This window comes from Charadrius vociferus, unplaced genomic scaffold, assembly GCF_000708025.1.
Source record: "Charadrius vociferus isolate BGI_N301 unplaced genomic scaffold, ASM70802v2 scaffold134, whole genome shotgun sequence".
NCBI classification, from domain to species: Eukaryota; Metazoa; Chordata; class Aves; order Charadriiformes; family Charadriidae; genus Charadrius; species Charadrius vociferus.
Window position 1 is genome coordinate 3,947,880 of NW_009648333.1, and position 18,151 is coordinate 3,966,030.

Sequence of the window (18,151 nt, forward strand, 5' to 3'; positions counted from 1 at the left end):
CTCCCTATCTTATTACAGCTGACAATTGTCTAGTCTAGATTCTGCAATTCATCTCCTTATCTATACAGTAATGATTTATCTAGTTGTAGACTGAATTTATTCTCACAATGTATACTCTGGTTTACTTCAGTTTGGAAACAATATCCACTGATAAAATCAAATTTAAGGATTTCTAATAATTTTTATGAGACACTTTCAAGTTCTACTATGAAATACTAGAAAAAAACCTTCTGATTAAGTTTATTTCAACAAGAACATTAACAACTACCAAGTACTATTACAAGGTATAATTTGGAACAGATACAGTTAATCTGCAAGACACAAACCGAAGTGAAAAGCAAAACCTATAAGGATGCCTGTTTTGAAATATTCATTACTTTAACTTAGAAGTCATAAGTCTAGAAGTTATTAATCCAAAACATGAATTACAGTAGTTACTGCAAAAAGCAAATCTCACGTCTGAATAAGCTATTAGGACAAACTAAATATCTGCATACTATCCTAGCACTGATTAATACACTGCACAATAAATAACTTCCTACTAATTCCTTCAAACAAGACAGACAGGTGAAACAAACAATGCTGTAGTGGGGTAAAAATCCCAATGGAGGTATTTTGATGAAGTGTTTGGTCCCAGTACACCTCAAGCAGCAATTAATGAGACATGACTTAAAGCTGAGACACCAGATACCTCCTCCTCTTGACTTTTCAATTTTTACAAAGACAAGAAACTTCAGACATACAAAATACTTAGCTGACGTACAATTACATCATCTTTTATCACCTCCTGGCATACTGTCATTAAGCTGCTGTGCTTACGGCAGCAGAGCCTGGTACACAGTGCAAGGCAGCTCCCGGGCCCGAGCCCCTGCATTGAAGCATGTGTGAAGGGGTGATCTGAGGACAGACTGGTGGTCTGTACCAAGAGTAGCAATCTTGCCATCACTGGTTCAATTCAAACAAGAAATTCTCATAGAAACTCTAGATCTAGGCCGTTTAGAAGATCAAAGTGTGCACTTTTTGCAGGTACAACAATGAGTTTGCGGTACAAAAAAATAACATCCACTGTAAAATACTCTTTTTTTTCCACAACTGTTTTGCTTCAAAGGAGCATTTGGAGCTTGGCAGAAGTAAGCCACAGTGTCAGCATCTGATAACTCCGCAGAGTCGAGCATCTACTTGTCACCAAAGGACAGCAAAGGGTGCAAAGAACTTTATCAGACTGAAACGACTGCAGCCTAGGAATTTTTGTGTGTGTATATATATATAGGTATGTGTGTGTGTATATCTCTCTATATGTGTATATATATCTGTGCGTATATATAACACTGTCTTACGTGACAACTGGGAAGCAGATAGAGCACTTCGCTTGCCTCACTCTTGCTTTGCCAAGTTGCACGTAGGACTGCTAAAAACCTATTTTTAAAGCGTGATTTTCCACAGCAGCATGCAAAAAAAAAAAAAAAAAAAGAAAAAAAGGTACATGGCCTTAATATATTCAAATTCATCATGACTGATAGTACTCCCTTTTCCCCACAGATACAAATTTGGTTTTTGGTTTTTTTTGTTTTTTTTAAGCCATCGTTATACTTAAGTAACATTGTTACAAGAGACACTATTGGTTCAATGCTGGAAGTCTTAATCATGGCAAGGTATTAGAGTGGAAATCGCCCCAAGCCACGCCCCCTCGGCCCCGGCCACGCCCCCCCCCCGCAAAATAGGAGGAGGGAAAAAGGTCCCAAACCTGTTACGCAGACGCAGAGCGGGGGGCAGGAAGGTCGTAAAGGGGTAGGTGCCTGCAAGAGAACTGCGGGGGATAGCTCCGACACCCACAGCCATCAGCAGGTTGGGTTTTTTTCTTAGTATCTTTTAAAGGACATAACAATTTTGACATTTCTAATGGTTTATTACTTTGTTCGGTGCCATCCCAAAGGCCAGGATGGAAAGTACCTCAAAGTGTGAAGTTTCTGAATTACCAGGGATGGGATCCAACACTGCCTGTAGACAGGGCTGAGAATTGACCACCGTCCTTTGAGGACGGACCACCATTGTTTGGGGATAAAGCAGGAGCCCCCAGGGACAGCCTGTGCCCATCTCAGCACAGGGTACAGTGGTGTAAGACAAAACTCCTTCACTCTGCCCACACCACCGGGTACCACCAAAAGGCGGTGGCCCTCTACCAGCTCAAGGTGTTATCTTTAAAGCACATCTGAAACTGTCTCAAGATTTTAATGGACAAATCTAAAAAGCAGTCAAAAGTTTCAGAAAGATGTCTGTGGACTGATAAGATGAAATGATAGGGAGAAAATGATGCTTGTTTCCACAACCGCCACCAAACTAGACACTTGCCACCACCGTCGGGACACATACAGAAAGTGGAGAGAACTGGATACCAAGATTACGGTGACACTAGCTGCTCAGAATAGTTTAATTAGGTTTATTTAAACTACAACTTGACCCACGCCATAGAGATGAACTAAAAAAAAAATTCATCATATGGGCCCATGGTACACTGATCAACTAAATCTGCTTTGAGTTAATTTTTAAAAAGCCTACGTAGTTTCAGAACTGCCCCCCACCCTGTACTAGGAGTAAACCAGTCACGGGGAGGACATCATATCTGTGCCCTCAGATAAACTAGAATTATCTGAAGCTGTTGAAAAGGCTTCAGAATGGGGTCCATAAAATACTTTTACAGGTGGGTTTTTTGGGGGTTTGGTTTTTTTTGTTTTTGTTTTGTTTTTTTTTTATGGTGGTCGTTTGGTTTGGGGGTTGGTTGTTTGGTTTTGGTTTTTGGTTGGGGTTGTAGATGGTTTTGGGGTTGTTTGTTTTTTTTTTTTTCCAATCTATACACACCCCCCTCCCAAAAAGACAAAATACTTATTTGCTACCAGGGAGGTAACATAAAGCGGTCGATGTCCAGCTGAGTGGTTCTCAATGACAGGTCTGACACACCAGCAGGATGCTGGAGAAAGAGCAGGAGAAGCGTGTCACTGCACCAGCCCATTCGACCACCAAAACAGCTGCCATTTGACATCTGTTCAGGAGATTAATAGTTATATTAGAAAAGAGAGATCGATGTGATCACCCAGTTTTCATAGGTTAAAAATAATCCTAATTTCCCTCTGCAAAAAATATTTTTCTGTAATAAGACAGGAAATTGCTACCTGTATCTGGATAAGTCCTTTATGTTTCTTCCCAGACAGGGTACAGAACTGGCATCTGCACAGAGTAACTCTTTGGGACATCGCACCAAACTTTCTTTCATAACCCTGTTTCAGGTGACACCGCCCATGTAGTGCCTCCAATTACCTCATACTCCTTTTTCATCACTTCTTTTATGAATTCATTCAAGGTTAAACTTCAAACATTCCTTTTTCCTTTTACTAAATAAGATATAACAGAGGTTGTATTTTGTTACAAGTAAGACGTAAAGGTCAAATTTTGGAACTGGCTGATGAATTTCACCACTAATTTGAAAGACTGTATTAATTATGGTTGGTCTCTGACTGCCTTCAACACTGGGCTACAGAGAGTTCTTCAAAGGAATCCTTGTTAACAGCGTGCATTCCAAAATCATGAGCCAACTCTCCCAGCACCTCAAAAATAATGACTTTTTAAAATACACTTTGGGTTCTTTGTAGTTGCCCTTTTTCCCCCCCTCAGCTTTTATTCTTAAAGTTATTAGCACCAGAAACTTATTAAAAAGCAATCACCCCAGAAACCTCGGGAGATACAGTAAAACAACCCCACAGAAATACTAATCTCGATGTTCCACCTTCTGGAGTCCTGTTGAGATAACTTTCAACGAACAGAAGAGCTGCCACTATTTCTGTAAAGTAGTGTTTCGGAAGTTAATGAACATTAGGAAATCTTGTTTAAAATTTGCCTTTATTTATGGTATTGATGTGTTCAGCCAAGCAAGTTACATTGCCTTCTGCCATGGCATCTGAGATTTTGTTGCACTATTATTTATTCATAATATCAACTACAGATCACTGTCAATAGGGCTTCCTCAAGGATACCAGCAATTAATTTTAAATGCAGTTAGCTCAAGAGAAGATACTAGCCTATTAAGAACTTCTAAGATATCAATAATATTTTGAGAACCGTATGTACCGAGAGTATAAGCTTCTCCTTCCGATGATTTCAGCAGAAGTATTGAAGATTAGAAATATTTAATATGAGGAACAAAAATATTTTGAAAAGAAAAATCCTCTTTTAATACTATGTGAATATACATAATATGTATGTTTTCATACATATATGCACAGACATAAGAAGTTTGATTCAATGGACATCATTAATTTACAAAATCTAAGAACAGCATATACCAAATACTTTTAGTGTGTGTTTCCCCACCACCACCACAACAAAACAAATCCAAGTCCATTTAACAAGCGGGGTAATGGATCTGTCAGTATCTCTGCATTATCATGTAAGCATCTCTGTCATAAGCATGATCTTATTCTACAACGGTGCACAGGCCTTCTAACATTTTTTCACAACCCAATTTGCATGTTTTTACAACCAAAGATGTATAGATGACAACTACCGCAATTTTGGACTTTCTGGGCTTTGTTTGCCTTTGTATTGAGTCAATAAAATAACCTACCAGATGCTAGAATAAACAGAAGATTTCAGGATAAACTGAGAAGTTTAGAATGTAACTTTTTGTTTTATTTTTAATCAAAACAAGAAGAGTAGAAGCAGGAAAGAAAAACCATGAATTACAAGCCTCCTAACCGTGCCAAGTGCAGGCGAGACTAATTCACTGAGAAGAGCCCAATAAAACTCATCGTGTAGAGTTATGAGATAGCATCATCGTGTATTTCTTAAACAGTGTGAGAAAATGTCATTTACACCAGGATTCTTTTCCAGTTCCTCATTTTCAGAGAGGAAAATGAAAGAGACTTCTGGAAAGTACACTGTGTTTCAAATTGAGAGCACTGAGTATGTCCACTGTGAAAAAGTTTAAAAATACCTATCACTTTGAAGTACTTATATGGGAAGTCTCGCATAAGATTATTATTTTACTACCTAGAGAGAAGACGGAAAAGAAAGCACTTGAATTTAACTCTAAGCCCATAGCTTTGATCTGGAGCTGGTTTATGTAATAAAAACAATGCAAAAAGAAACTCTTAAACTGAGGATTTGTGCATACTTATATTAGCAGGCTGGTCATTACAGAATTCCAATAAATACGTAGTTTATATACTGATACCAATATTTGCATACCTTTTGATTCTGGACCGGTTATAGATTTCACTATTAAAGGGAACAGACTACTATAAGTCTATGTTTTTGATACTTTCTCAAGAGTTAAGGTGAGGTAACGTGTTAATGAGCACAGTGGTATCAATAAGCTCTTGAAAGAACAAGACAAGAATATGACTGTAGCTGTAGTAAAGCAGAAGTGCTCAATCTGCAGACGCAAGCTGTTTGCGCTCTACTAAAGTGATTAATGCAAGTGTCCAGTCCACACCACGCTTTTGCTCAGATATGAAAACCTTTTAGTAAAGAGGGTGGCTAGAAGCAAATTGCTTGAGCCGCTTCAGCGACATCGATCTGCAGACCTCGGGCTGCGAACAGACCTATACATTACGAGATGCAGGCACAGAAAGCCCAGCTGCTCTAAGAATTATTAGACCATCCATTCGCGGTACCGCTCATTCATAGCGCACTCGACCTATACGAGCAGTCAATTTAGCACTTCAAGAACCTGTACCTTGTTGATGTAATATTCAGTACATGTACAGCAAAGCCCAGTCACTCAACAGGGAAGATTTGCCCTGGGTGTTACGAGGAGCTGTAGCACCCAAGCAGTATAAGAGTTCAGACGCTATCGTGCTGTAGCACAGATAACAGAAGTTCCCTTTTATTTGTAGAATTTGGAATTTAATAAAAACATTTCTAAAAGGATCACTATACTTACTAGGATCAATACATTTACTACAAATGCATATGCAAAGGTTGTACAGCTTTTCTTTCATTAAAGTAGCATCCTGGCACTTTCTTGGAGCTGCCCAGAAACACTGCTGGCAATTACTTTAAACAACGTACATAAAATAAGTGCAGTGCATAACAACTGCTGTTTCTGTAACTGCCAGGGCTCTGGCCTGTGGCAAAGACCGATATGCGAGACCAAAAAAAAAAATTTAATGTTGTTCACACAATGTTGTTTCAGCTTCACCTCTACAGGCTGAAAATACAGGGGGATTTTCATGACCGAAGATATTGCTGAATAAGTTACCCTAAAAGAGCAACATTTAACTGTTTAAAGTTCAATTTTAAATGACAAAGAAATAATATATGTAATTCATTTAGTTTTCACAGGGAACGTTACAGATTCTTAGCCTCATTTCCTTTTTTTTTTTTCCTCCTCCCTGCATTTGAAGTGTTATTCGCCAGTTCTACAGTAGTTTTATTTCTCTAGGAGTAAATTCATATCATGCTACTCCCTCCCCCAACTGCCCAGTGCAGTTCTTGCTCTTTTCTACTGGGATGGCTGAGATAACAGCATACAATTTGTCCACTTATCCCTCTACAAAACAGTTTGCATTAATCATTCCAGCATAAATATTCAATGTAAAAAACACAGCTAAAGGCATTATTTTAAATTATGTAAAAAACTGTTGCTGTTACCAAAAGTTTCTTTGAGGTTTCCAGTCCTACTACACTCATCTTCAGGGTGACACGGACTGACAGAAAAAGCATTCAGGCTAAGAACTACAAATAATATTTCCCATTAAAAGTAAATTATGAGTTTTCCAACTAGTTCTGGAAGGACACCGAAGATGCACAGCTTTTTACAGAACATAGTATTTAAGTAAGATCGGAGAGGATACTGTTAATATTTAACTTTTCAGTAAGTTAACATTATCTTGATTGAATAGTAACCCTACCTTAAAAAACCAAAACCCAAACATTCAAAAAACAACAAAAAAATCCCCCAGAACTTTAAAGACAGAATAATTAAATCCTGAAAAAAATCAAACAGCTTTCAAGGTAGTTTAACAAAGACCTTACCAACTCCACAAGGATTTAGACTAAATAGATTTCAATCTGGCCCTTCCTGAAAATCCAGCTTTACAGATCAGCAAACATCACAAGATTACAAGGAAATGAATCAGTAATAAAAAGGTGAAACATTTTAAACGACCGAGCAGGCAGTTCTGAGATGATATTTAACCAACCTTTCTCCAAGAGGAAATAAGACAGGTAAAACAATACACAAACCTATAGACGTTACGTATCTCGTAAGACTGACAAATCCAAGTTTCTCGAATAGTTAAATAGTAGACAAAGTTCTAGAGAACTCAGTGATTTACTGCCTCTCAGGTGCTCAATTTTGACCTTCCACGACTGTAAATAAACCTTAAAGGTATAAAGCCCAATCAGTACGGACAACCTGAAATAACTGCCCTAAGATCCGATCTGCCTGATTCTGTACCATGTCAGCCTCCTTATTGTGCTTCAGCATTAATGTACCAACGTACTGGTTTTGGGGACCCATCACTCCAGTTTTCACCAATCTTTTAAATGGAACCTGGAAACAGTTAGAGAGCTACACGGAAAATCCCAGCTTAGTTGCTGGGCGTTTAAATGGATAGAGTAGGAAAAGGCTTAACTCCGTTACCCTACAAGGCCTTAAGACAACTGCTACAAATCAGTTATGTTTCTATTTTTGTTGCTCCTCCCAAGCTGCTGGATGGCTGTGCCACTTTTACGGGAAACATCATATTTGCATTATGTGAGGATCAGCTATTCTATCCCTATAGAAAGCATTGGGGGGAAAAAAAAACCCAAGAGTTTAGGACTCATCCAGGAAAACTTAAAAAAAAAAAAAAAGTTAAAGTGAATTAGCACTAGGGGTAAACTCAGCAGAGAAGTCTCAAGTCTGTTAAGCCTCAGGAGCGCAATAGTACTTGGGTAGAAAATCTTCTCGGCTGCAGACTCCCACAACAGCTGAAGGTACTCGCGTATTTGCCTTGCCCTGAAATTTCTGCCTTCCACCATGACCACAGTTGAACATTTGCTCCTGAGTCGCTGTGGTTGGCAGCCTGCAGCCCGTTTCTGTCTACACACGTTTAAGCACTTTACAGCCCCACATAATGCAGATCCTGTCTGGCTCAGCCGCCTGTGCCGCAGACGCCGATGGCAGGTGGGGTGGCCGACCGCATAGTTCCAAGTGGGAACCACTTCAGGTGTCTCTGCTAAACCTCCTCACAAGCACAAGGCTACCAACCTACTCCACCGCAGCTTAAATCCCTACGTGGGCAGCAGTTTTACAAGCTCGGCACGCAGTATAAGGACTTCGAAAGCTGTAGTTACAGGCAGGAGAAGGACAGGGAGCAGGGGCAAGGCACAGACAGGCAATTTTCTCTCAAGATTCAAACTCCTGAAATTGCTGTTCCCCACATTTCAGTTACACAGGGCAGGAGCAGAAGCAGCTCTGTCACCCAATATCATAAATAAATAAAATAATTACATTAACATGGTATTATTCATAGTTGACCTAAACAGGCATATTTCTTCAATCCAAATCCAAAAAATGCTTAATCACAGGGCATTTTTTACTGTTTTAGTTACCAGGATTTAAACAATTAAGTGCTTTTAATGCTGAATTTTACGGCTTTCCCATCTCTGTGAAACAACAGATACTCCTGTAGGAACCTGAAGCAGGAGTACAAAACAGAAATGCTTTTAGGATTTTAAAAAAGTTAATTAATATATACATTTATTTGCAAGTCTGAATTAACAGAATTCATATGAGTGTCATTTCAGAAAACTTTGTCCTCAGCAAGCGTGCTAGTACATTGAAGAAAAGCGAGAAAAGACATACAAAATTCAGGAAGGGAGAAAAGACAAAGTACCAAACTCAAAGGCAGCTAAATACACCTAACACACACACACACTCTAAAACTTTATAACACGGCCACATTTGTCTGGAAGTTCTGCCAAGAGTCCACAGCACAAGGTTCCCCGAAGTGCCTCAACTGGTGGGCTATCAAATAGCCTGTGCCAGCAGCACCAGTTGTGCCAGTGCCGGGAGAGACCACTCGGCAGGGACCAAGCCCACCCCCGGCCCTGTGATGCCACAGGCAGCTCTCCATCCCTGCCTCTGGCAGAACAGATCCAATGGAAAGGGACAGCATCACTCCACGGCAATCCCTAATAGTTAAAGAACTGACAGCACGTGGTAGAAACACGTTCAGGTAATGGAGAACACACTTTGATTTTTTTCTATTCATGGAACCGGCTGCTCTCTATTTGCCAGTCATGTTATTTCTTCATAGAGCACTAGTATACGCTTCATTTCTCTCAGTAATTAACAATGAACAAACTTCCCAAACATACAATCTACCTACAAATGTATATATGGTACAATTTCATCAACTTCTGGGCAAATTAAACTACTCAGTTCTATACTGCTCCTTCCATAAAACAACAGTTTGTGCAAGCCCCAACCAAAGAATAAAGAAATAGTATTTTAAAATTATCTTCAGGCAACAGAAAACAACCTCCTGGAGAAACACAGTATTTTTATGCACGTTATGAGCTGGTTTTATGTGGTTTACTTCCTGGTTTTCCTGCTTTCCAGCCATTTTCTCAAAGAAGTAACTGAGAAAAGGCTCACCCTGGCGCATCTTAAAAGGTGCCAAAAGACACCAAAGTTTTGGGTTAGCATTTAACACGACTGTGCAACAGCATCCTGATGGTAAAGTTTCTAAAGCTCACATCGCCATACTGGTCTTATCAATGGGCAATGGAAGTCTCCCTTTATAAAGTGAAGCTGCACCAAGTCCCGAACATCCAGACACACTGGTGCAGACAGGAACTCACTCCCTTCTGAAGGTACCACTGCTAAAGTGACGAGGCTTCCCGAAAGTTTCACCTACCTCTCTACAAACCAGTCATGCATTTGGATTTTTCTTAACACAATCTTTCCTTTGTAAACACACATCCACACCAAAAACCTTGGAACACGAGCCAAGAACCCTCTCTCTGGGAGGGTCTCTGCTTGCAGGGACCTTTTAGAACTTGGCTGGAGAGCGAGAAGATGCATGTCGAGTAAAACAGCCGAGGCCACACACGCTGCTTCCCAAGTCACAGGTATTCTTCAACAGCACTTCGAAATTGAGAAAACATATTCCCCAATTGAAGGTGGCACTCGTGACATTTCCTTACTTGAAGGAAAGGGAATTTGAAAGGCTATTCAGTGCCAAGTTAGAGACACAAAGAATGCCATTTACTGAAAAAGGAAAGGTTTTCCAAAGTAGCCCTTAATTAAGATGAGATAGTTGAAATTATTTTCCCTCAGTCTGGATGCACGCAATAGTTTTCAGAAGGAACACGTACAAAGTTAGCACTTGAAGGGTAAGAAGCATTCTGTTACTTAAAAGCTTAACACAAAGCAACTAGAAACATAGCAGTCTACAAACCAAGACATAAACCAGCTAACAAGTGCAGCCAACAGAAACTGCCCAACAGCCATCAAAAGTGTAACGAATTACTGAAAAATCTCATGTCATATCGCCATCTTCCATTTATGATTCATATTTTCATTAGAAACCAACAGAAAAACCACCTCTAGAGAAGATTAAGACTTATTAGATCACCTATAAATGAAAAGTTTTGCATTTGACACACTTTTTTTTTTCCTTTTCAACTGAAAAGTGAAGAACTGTTTAACAAAACCTTCAAATGATAATCTTACTGTAACTTAAATCTGAATTGCTGATGTCACTAGCATGGCATCTTTATATGCCGCTGCTGATTTAATCCTGCTGGTAAATGCTTTATTGACCTTGGATATGGTTCTTGAGAGTTAAGGGTGTGGTGGTGTGGATTTTTTAGCCCAGTGATCGATGTTAATGTGTTTTAAAGGATAATAGTTTTATACTTAAAGGAAAATGGCTCCTTAAAAATAAGATGAGATTTTGATTTTCTATGCTGTCCAACCTCTTACAGACTACTTTGGACTGCAGACAGACATTATAGGAAAACAGATAGCTAGCCATATCACAGGTATGTTTTAAAATCTGTTCTACATGCAAGAGATTTACAGTGTAAGTCAAAAAAGAACAAAATGCTAAACCCTTCTCCCTCTCAAAATGTCACTTTCGAGTCCCGTGGACAGTTTAGACACAAAGAACTTAAAAGAATACTTTTATTTCAATGTATTATCACCATATCATAGCAAGAATGGTTTTATATAATATAAATATATAATATAATAATATAATTATTTTCGCAATGAGTTTCTCCACATCTTGTTGAATTCAGCACTTCATGGATCCCTTTAAGAACCTACTGCAGGGTCTTCAGGAAACTTGCTTTTTTTTCTGGCTATGTTAATTTTTCTCTCATTCTCCTCATACTATCACCTTTCTCTCCCTCTCCTTCAAGCTAAAAGCTTTATTTTGTCCCTCTCCCCACCTCCCAAGCGTTAGTTAGCTGCTTTATCTTGAAGAATTAGCCTAAAGATGCTTAAAGAATATTTGCTGCTAAGTATTGTCCAATTTCACATTTTTTACTTTTTAAATAAAGGGAAGAGGTCTCATTACTTTTGACTTTTCAGCTTAAGTGCTGACAATCTGCAGGACATAAAGACAAAAGCAAAAGAGAAAAGCCCAAACACCAGGATTTCTGACATTCACTTCCTAAATTTGCTGTTGGCTGCTTCCTACAGCATTCCAATTTGCTACCTATTAATTGGTGTGGGAAAGAAAGGGGGGGGTTCCTGTTGGTTTAGCAAGTTGAACAGTCTCATCAAGGACAAACTTGCACCAGTACAAATTAATTTACAAGACAAATATACAGGCACAAGGGTATACAATCTACTTTTTGCGGCATTGAACCATTACACTGGTTCAGCTGTCACATGAAGCCTTATACTAACATGTTTAAGCCTCAGCAAACCTTTTAAGTGCTTACAGTCCAAAAGACGTATGAATCATAAAATCAGACAAAAAAAAACCCCTGCAAAGTGACACAGAGGTAACCTATTAAGTGAATAATAGCATTAAAAACCCTGCAAGCTCTGTTCACCATATTTTAGAGAAAAACACATACATTACCTCCTAATGAAATCCATATGAGTAGCTGTTAAATATGAAGAAAAGGCCCTTCTAGATCTACCTTTAAGTTGTACTGAAAGAAGCACTAAGGTACAATTACTTTGTTGCTCTTTGGGATAAGGCAAAGGTAAGGTTTGGCAAGGAAAAAAAAAAAAAAGAAGAAAAAAGGAAAAAAACTATAAACACTGTAGGAAAAAAAAGTATATTCATTGTAAATCCATGCATGCTTATGCTTCAGATGAAATCCTAATGACTACAATAAAAGCATATTAGGCATACAGCCAAGTACACAATAGAATAAAGAAAAAAAAAAATCAGATCTCAAAGAAAATAGGGCCAAAAATCATATTTGAGATATCTCCTAGAACCAAGTCATACCATCATTTTTTTTTTTTAAACAATTAAATATAACGATAGTTGATTTTCCACATTAATAGTAAAATGAACAAGTCAGAGGTGTACTCCCTTTGTGCTTGGGCTTACTTTTAAAAAGACTTGCTGGGCATTCTGTCAGCTCATTATTGATTCCATCATAAGCAAATACCTTACTTTAAAAAAAGCATTTACCCAATGGTCATTGTATCTGCTTATAAGCAGTCATAATAAAACCTATCATCACTGCACTTAAAATAAAACTCTGGAGAGATGCTTATGTTTCCATTTATCTAAAATATTAAAGAGTTAGTTTTCTACAAATCAATATATTTAAAACAGAGGGTATTCAGAAGGTGACTGCTACTTTTCTTGATGGTAAGACATATAATGCTGCCCCAACTACTGACCAAAAAGGCCCTTTCAGTGAGTTGATTCCCCTCACCACTTCATCTCAAAAATACCGCCCGAAAAATATTAGAACATTTTCTGCTGGCTTTGTGAAATGAATCAGCTCAGGGAAAGGCCACACCAGTGGCCGACACAAGACGGGGAAGGGCTGCCCAGCTGGGAGCGAGACTGCCCTTTTCACGGGCAGCATACTGTTGGATCAGCCTGATCCGCTTGTAAAAATCACGCTCAAAAAATCTAAACAAAATCCCCCTCCCCTCCCTTCTGTTGCAAAGAGCTTCAAGAGCAGGTTCCAGAGGCTCTAAGGAAAGGTCCCTTATTACTTTTAATGGAAAATATACGTAGAACAATTTCCTGGGGCATTACTCAAGCAAAACAATGCTATCTGCTGTGATAAGAAAACAGGAGAGAGGGTTAGAGATTTTTATGTAAATAGCATTCTGGATCCCAAGCAGTATTCTGGAGCAGCCTCGGAATGTAAGCGAGAAGTGAACAGAGATTGAGGGCAGAGGGGGAGAAGCCACGGTACTTAGTTGCCCGCTAACCCCTCCAGCCTTCTCCAACTGAAACTCAGAATGGGGGTACAGAAAGGGACCTTTATTCCAGACAGATGCTGGGCCTCCTGATGACCCTCTGCTGTCCGAGGCTGATCAGGGATGCAACGCAGAGCTGAATATGCCCCCCAGAGTTGCTGCTATTACAGGGATGCGGTGCTCATAGGCAATTCCTATGTATCCAGTCCCTGCTGTTAGCCCCTGAGGCAATCACAGCTCTATTCTTCATTTCTTTACCACCAAAGAATACGTTTCTGTCAGCTTACTTCTGCTCCCCTTGCAGAGGCACTTGAAGGGAAGCAGGTTTAATACTGCAAGAAGAGACATCTTCCATACGCAGAAATAACGCAGACACTGTGAGCAATAAGAATACTCACATCACTGATAACTTTAACAACTCTTGTGCAGTTATTGCAGATTTAACTTACACGGTTGGCCATTAAGACTGTTGCACAGCTACCCTGCCTTACAACACAACAGAAGCACAGGCCGGCAGCAGACGGGCACATTTCACGCACCCCAGGTACAGCTGCCAGTTGCCAGTTTGCACAGAGCAGTCACGGCATTCCCCTCCTTTAATGCTACAAACAGCAAAAAGAGAGAATATGAAATAGTTTATAGATGTGTCTGTATATGTACACACTTGTATGCGGGTTTTGGTACATGAAAATACTTTCTCCAGATCTTCCAAGCTCATCTTTCTATGTTTGATTTGGATTGTAGCTTTTTTGAGACAGCAGTTTTTAAAACAGAGAACATGTCAGCTCTTAAATGCTACAGCAAATTCAAAAGAACTGCCTATTCTTTAACTAATATCCATTAAGTGCCGTGATGCATACAATCATATGCAAATACTTCAGTGAGATTTTTTTCCTAGAGTTCTAACAATCTTATAAATCTAAAAAGACAGTTATGAAAGATTTCTAAAATACACTTGAAACCATTCTGATAGAAGCTACGCTTTTTAAAAGATGCATTCTAAGCTACGTATTTTAAAAGAATCTCATCACTTGAATTCAACACAAAATATTTAGGTCAGATATAGGCAAACCCAACTAAGTGGTATTATCAAAATAATACTTTTATGCTTTGGATACTAGGAATAGGTTTTCTGTTTGGTTGGTTGGTTTGTTTAAGACCTTCTAAAATACTTTTATACTTTAAAATCATTGCATTTCACCTACACTCTTATTAATACAAAAGTGTGAGTAAACAGCAGCAATAAGGAACAGAAAGGAAATAGAAAATAAAAAAAACCCAACCCACCCACTTTCAAATTCAAACATATCTACAGGACAAACTACCTTAGCTTTAAAGCCTACTGAGTTCCTGAACAGCTTCATTGCATTAAATTTGGTGGCGCATTAACACATCTGATGACATTAAGCAAGTAAACATTTACAATTTTTTTTTCCAAATCATTCTATTGTTTTATTACCTGTTTTGTCGGCACCTGCCTTCTGCAGCATACCCAACCGGTAAACACAGTAGTTCTTTTGCTCTATTCCAGCAGAGCAGTTCATTCCATTAACAAGATACAAAAATAGAAATAAGCAGATAATTTAAAGAGGATTCAGCTACTATCTGCTATTGTAAAAGCATGATCCCAGAACAGGCTATAAGTCTGCATTTCGCAAATGACGACATCACACTATTAAGTGATATTAGTCAGGCACTACTGATTTCCACAAAATCATTCCTAATAATCACCATTTGGCAAATATCTAATGAGCAGGAAAGAAGAATTCATCTTCAACAGTAGGACTGGTGTATTCTATGCTTATTATCCTCATCTGCTCAAACTATTGACAAAACATTGAACAAGGTTACATGAAGGCATCTCTTTGGTTTACAAACCAGCTTATAGCGTTTTCTTTTAACCTGGCACAAAGACAATTCTATTTATTCTGGAATTATAACGTTTGAAATAAAGTATTATTTAAAAGTGAGAGCTATAAAGAAACAATAATACAGCATAAAAGCAAAATTGATGAGATACGCCTGTGGAGACATTTAAGCTGTGCACATCACAGTGACATCCAACTATAAAATTCACGGCTCTACAGCATTCAAAGTTACATGAGGACATGAACCTGGCTAAAAGAGCATCACCCTTTCAGACACCATGAGCTTCTGATCACTTTTCAAGCATACGGGCAATAACAGCCTTAACAGACCTTCTGTAAGAAGTCTTCAATAGTCCCTACCATTACAACATTAACTTGTCCTGATTTGTTATACAAAGGAACAATTAGTTTAACAAAACAGAACTGTCCCTGCTTTCCCCAGCTGCCGCTACGCAGTCTGACACATTAAAAAAACGTGGTTTATATTACAATCAGAAAGACTAAGAGAAGTCTTTCCAAGTAAACCCCTTTCTCCCACCACCACCACAAACTTAACTCCATAGTTAAGGCTGTAAGTTCACTACGCAATAAGATGGATGTCACCATCTCACATCTTTGCAGTTAGACACATAAGGGAAAAAATTTCAAGGCCACACTAACTCCTGAAAATAGCTACCACATAGCAAAGGGTAAAAACCCTGCATCTGATAACCATCAGGATCCAAGACCATAAAGGCTCAAGACCTTACTATTTTAGCTGAAGGCAAAAAGAAAAAAAAAAAAAGTAAAAGTGGATTTTCCATCACCACCCATCTGAACTGCTGAAAAAGGAACATTAACTCATTCTACTTCTTTTTATTAGCACAATGTCCTGTAATATTTAGACACTATCAGGTAGTAAAAAAAAAAAAAAAAACCCCAAAAAAATCTTCATACAAGCAAGAAAACCCATGTTCTTGTTAAAAATTCTCTATACAATGTCCATATTTTTACTTTACTTCTTTAAATTATGTTTACAAAAAAAAATCCGCAATCTTCCAAACACTAAAAAAGGAACACAGAAACGCGTTTGAAATGAAAAAACTCTTAAAAGGAAAGCCTTTGAAATCTTAGGGGATTTGAAAAACAGGGAGAGAAAAGATGACACAAAACTTGAACCCTGCACTGCAGTCAGAGCTTTGTGCAGCATACGTCTGTCGAGACAACTCTTAGTGTCTAATCATAGCTATGTTACAATTTAAAAACTTAAATAGGGATACTTATCCCAAAAAAGGGAAAAAAGTCACACAGGCATGCAAAGACAAGGAGCACACTAGAAATCCTGTAAAATTGCTTTCAAATAGGTCACTAACACATGATGGTGTCTCAATGATAAAATAGTTCTAAAACTAAAGACACCATTATCATAGCGACACTGATTAAAAGGCCTTTTACAATCAAATTTGCCAATTTAGCAAAATAATCATGATCTGAAGAAAAAGCTTAGTAATCGGTTTTTACCAGGTTGGTGACATGGATACATACTGTAATCAGGATGTAAAACATGTGTCTCCTCATCTTCATCTATTGTCTGTCCTAATGAAAACAGTCTGACACGTCTCATCTTCAGTAGCCTTGGGGAGCTTTCACGGGCAGTACTCCCAGCATCCAGAACTACCTCTCCAGAAGCGACAGTGGGAACAATTTTTTTCAGGAATTCCATTTTTTACACACCCTCCGCGTTCTGAGCATTTACTAAATTCAGCAGTTTAGCTGCACGTTACAGAGCGTGGCTCCCACATCCACTTCCTTGAGCACCGAGGTAGACTTCTCCTGGCGCTATCACGTTGGACCTGGGTGGTGCCAAGCCCAGCACGTCAGCTGCCAGCTGCTCCAAGGCAGATTTTAAAGACGACTAACTGTACGGACTGATAAGAAGACCAAACAACAACAAGCCTATATATTAACCAATGCACGCTAAACTCCGCACTTGCAGAAGACACCGTATTTAGCACCGCAACAATTTTTAGCGCTAATAAAATGCACGGTGTATTTTCAAATTCCTCTCTGACGGAGTTCAATAGCTCTTAATTTTCATGAAGTGCAGAGAGAGTGTTCATCTGCATTTGAAAGATAACACTTATCATTCGGAAAGTCTATGCACCAGCTTTATAAACAAAATGTATAACAGCACCACAATTTAAACTATTTGCATTCTCACATGGTTTTAACTACTAGCTACGAAGATACTAACATTTATTAAATATTAAGTTCTGTTTCGCAGAGACTCTGATGCTATATTTACCGCTTAAAATACTCAAAGCACCTTCCAGAAAACGCCAAGTACAGAAATAACCTGTCTCATTTTGTCCAAATGTCCACTTTATCCCTAGGGCTACTTCTCCATACATGCCCAGTTTAGCTAAGTTTTTTGTTTTTATTTGGGGGAAGTTTAAACATCGTTCTATATTTAGCTTAAAGAAGCCATTATGAAAAATGCCTTGCCTTTGGAGTGGAAAGCTCAAGGGAAAAAAGAGACATTAGCACGGAAGAGTGTTGCTTAATGCTTTCTACATTTGGGAATACGTATCACTGTTTGGTTGAAAGTATTTTCTTTACTAGACTTGGAGTGGAGATCCACAGACACACTACCAGGTAATATTCCTACCTCATTTGACACTACAGATTGTACACATCACTCAGAGGGAATCCATTAATAATCATTCTGAATGTCTGAGCAGCAGCCGGCATGCTTCTGTTACGTTTATGAAAGAGGTCGGTGTCCAAGACACCTCTGAATGCATTCAACCTAAGTGTGAAGTATAAGAAGATACTTAATCTGAATTTCACTACTGTGTCTAGCTCTTTTAAAAAACAAAACAAACAAAAAAAAAATAAAAGGTCC

General features: G+C 38.7%; 1 protein-coding gene across 1 annotated transcript in view; it reads right to left on the minus strand.

Moving 5' to 3' along the window:
* The window catches only part of FRYL (FRY-like), a 142,903-nt gene extending 125,825 nt beyond the window's left edge, over positions 1-17,078 (minus strand). The window contains exon 1 of the mRNA XM_009884974.1: positions 16,792-17,078. Coding sequence (XP_009883276.1) covers positions 16,792-16,969 — 178 coding nt within the window. The 5' untranslated portion in view covers positions 16,970-17,078. The remainder of the gene's footprint in view (positions 1-16,791) is intronic.
* Between the last annotated feature and the right edge of the window lie 1,073 nt (positions 17,079-18,151).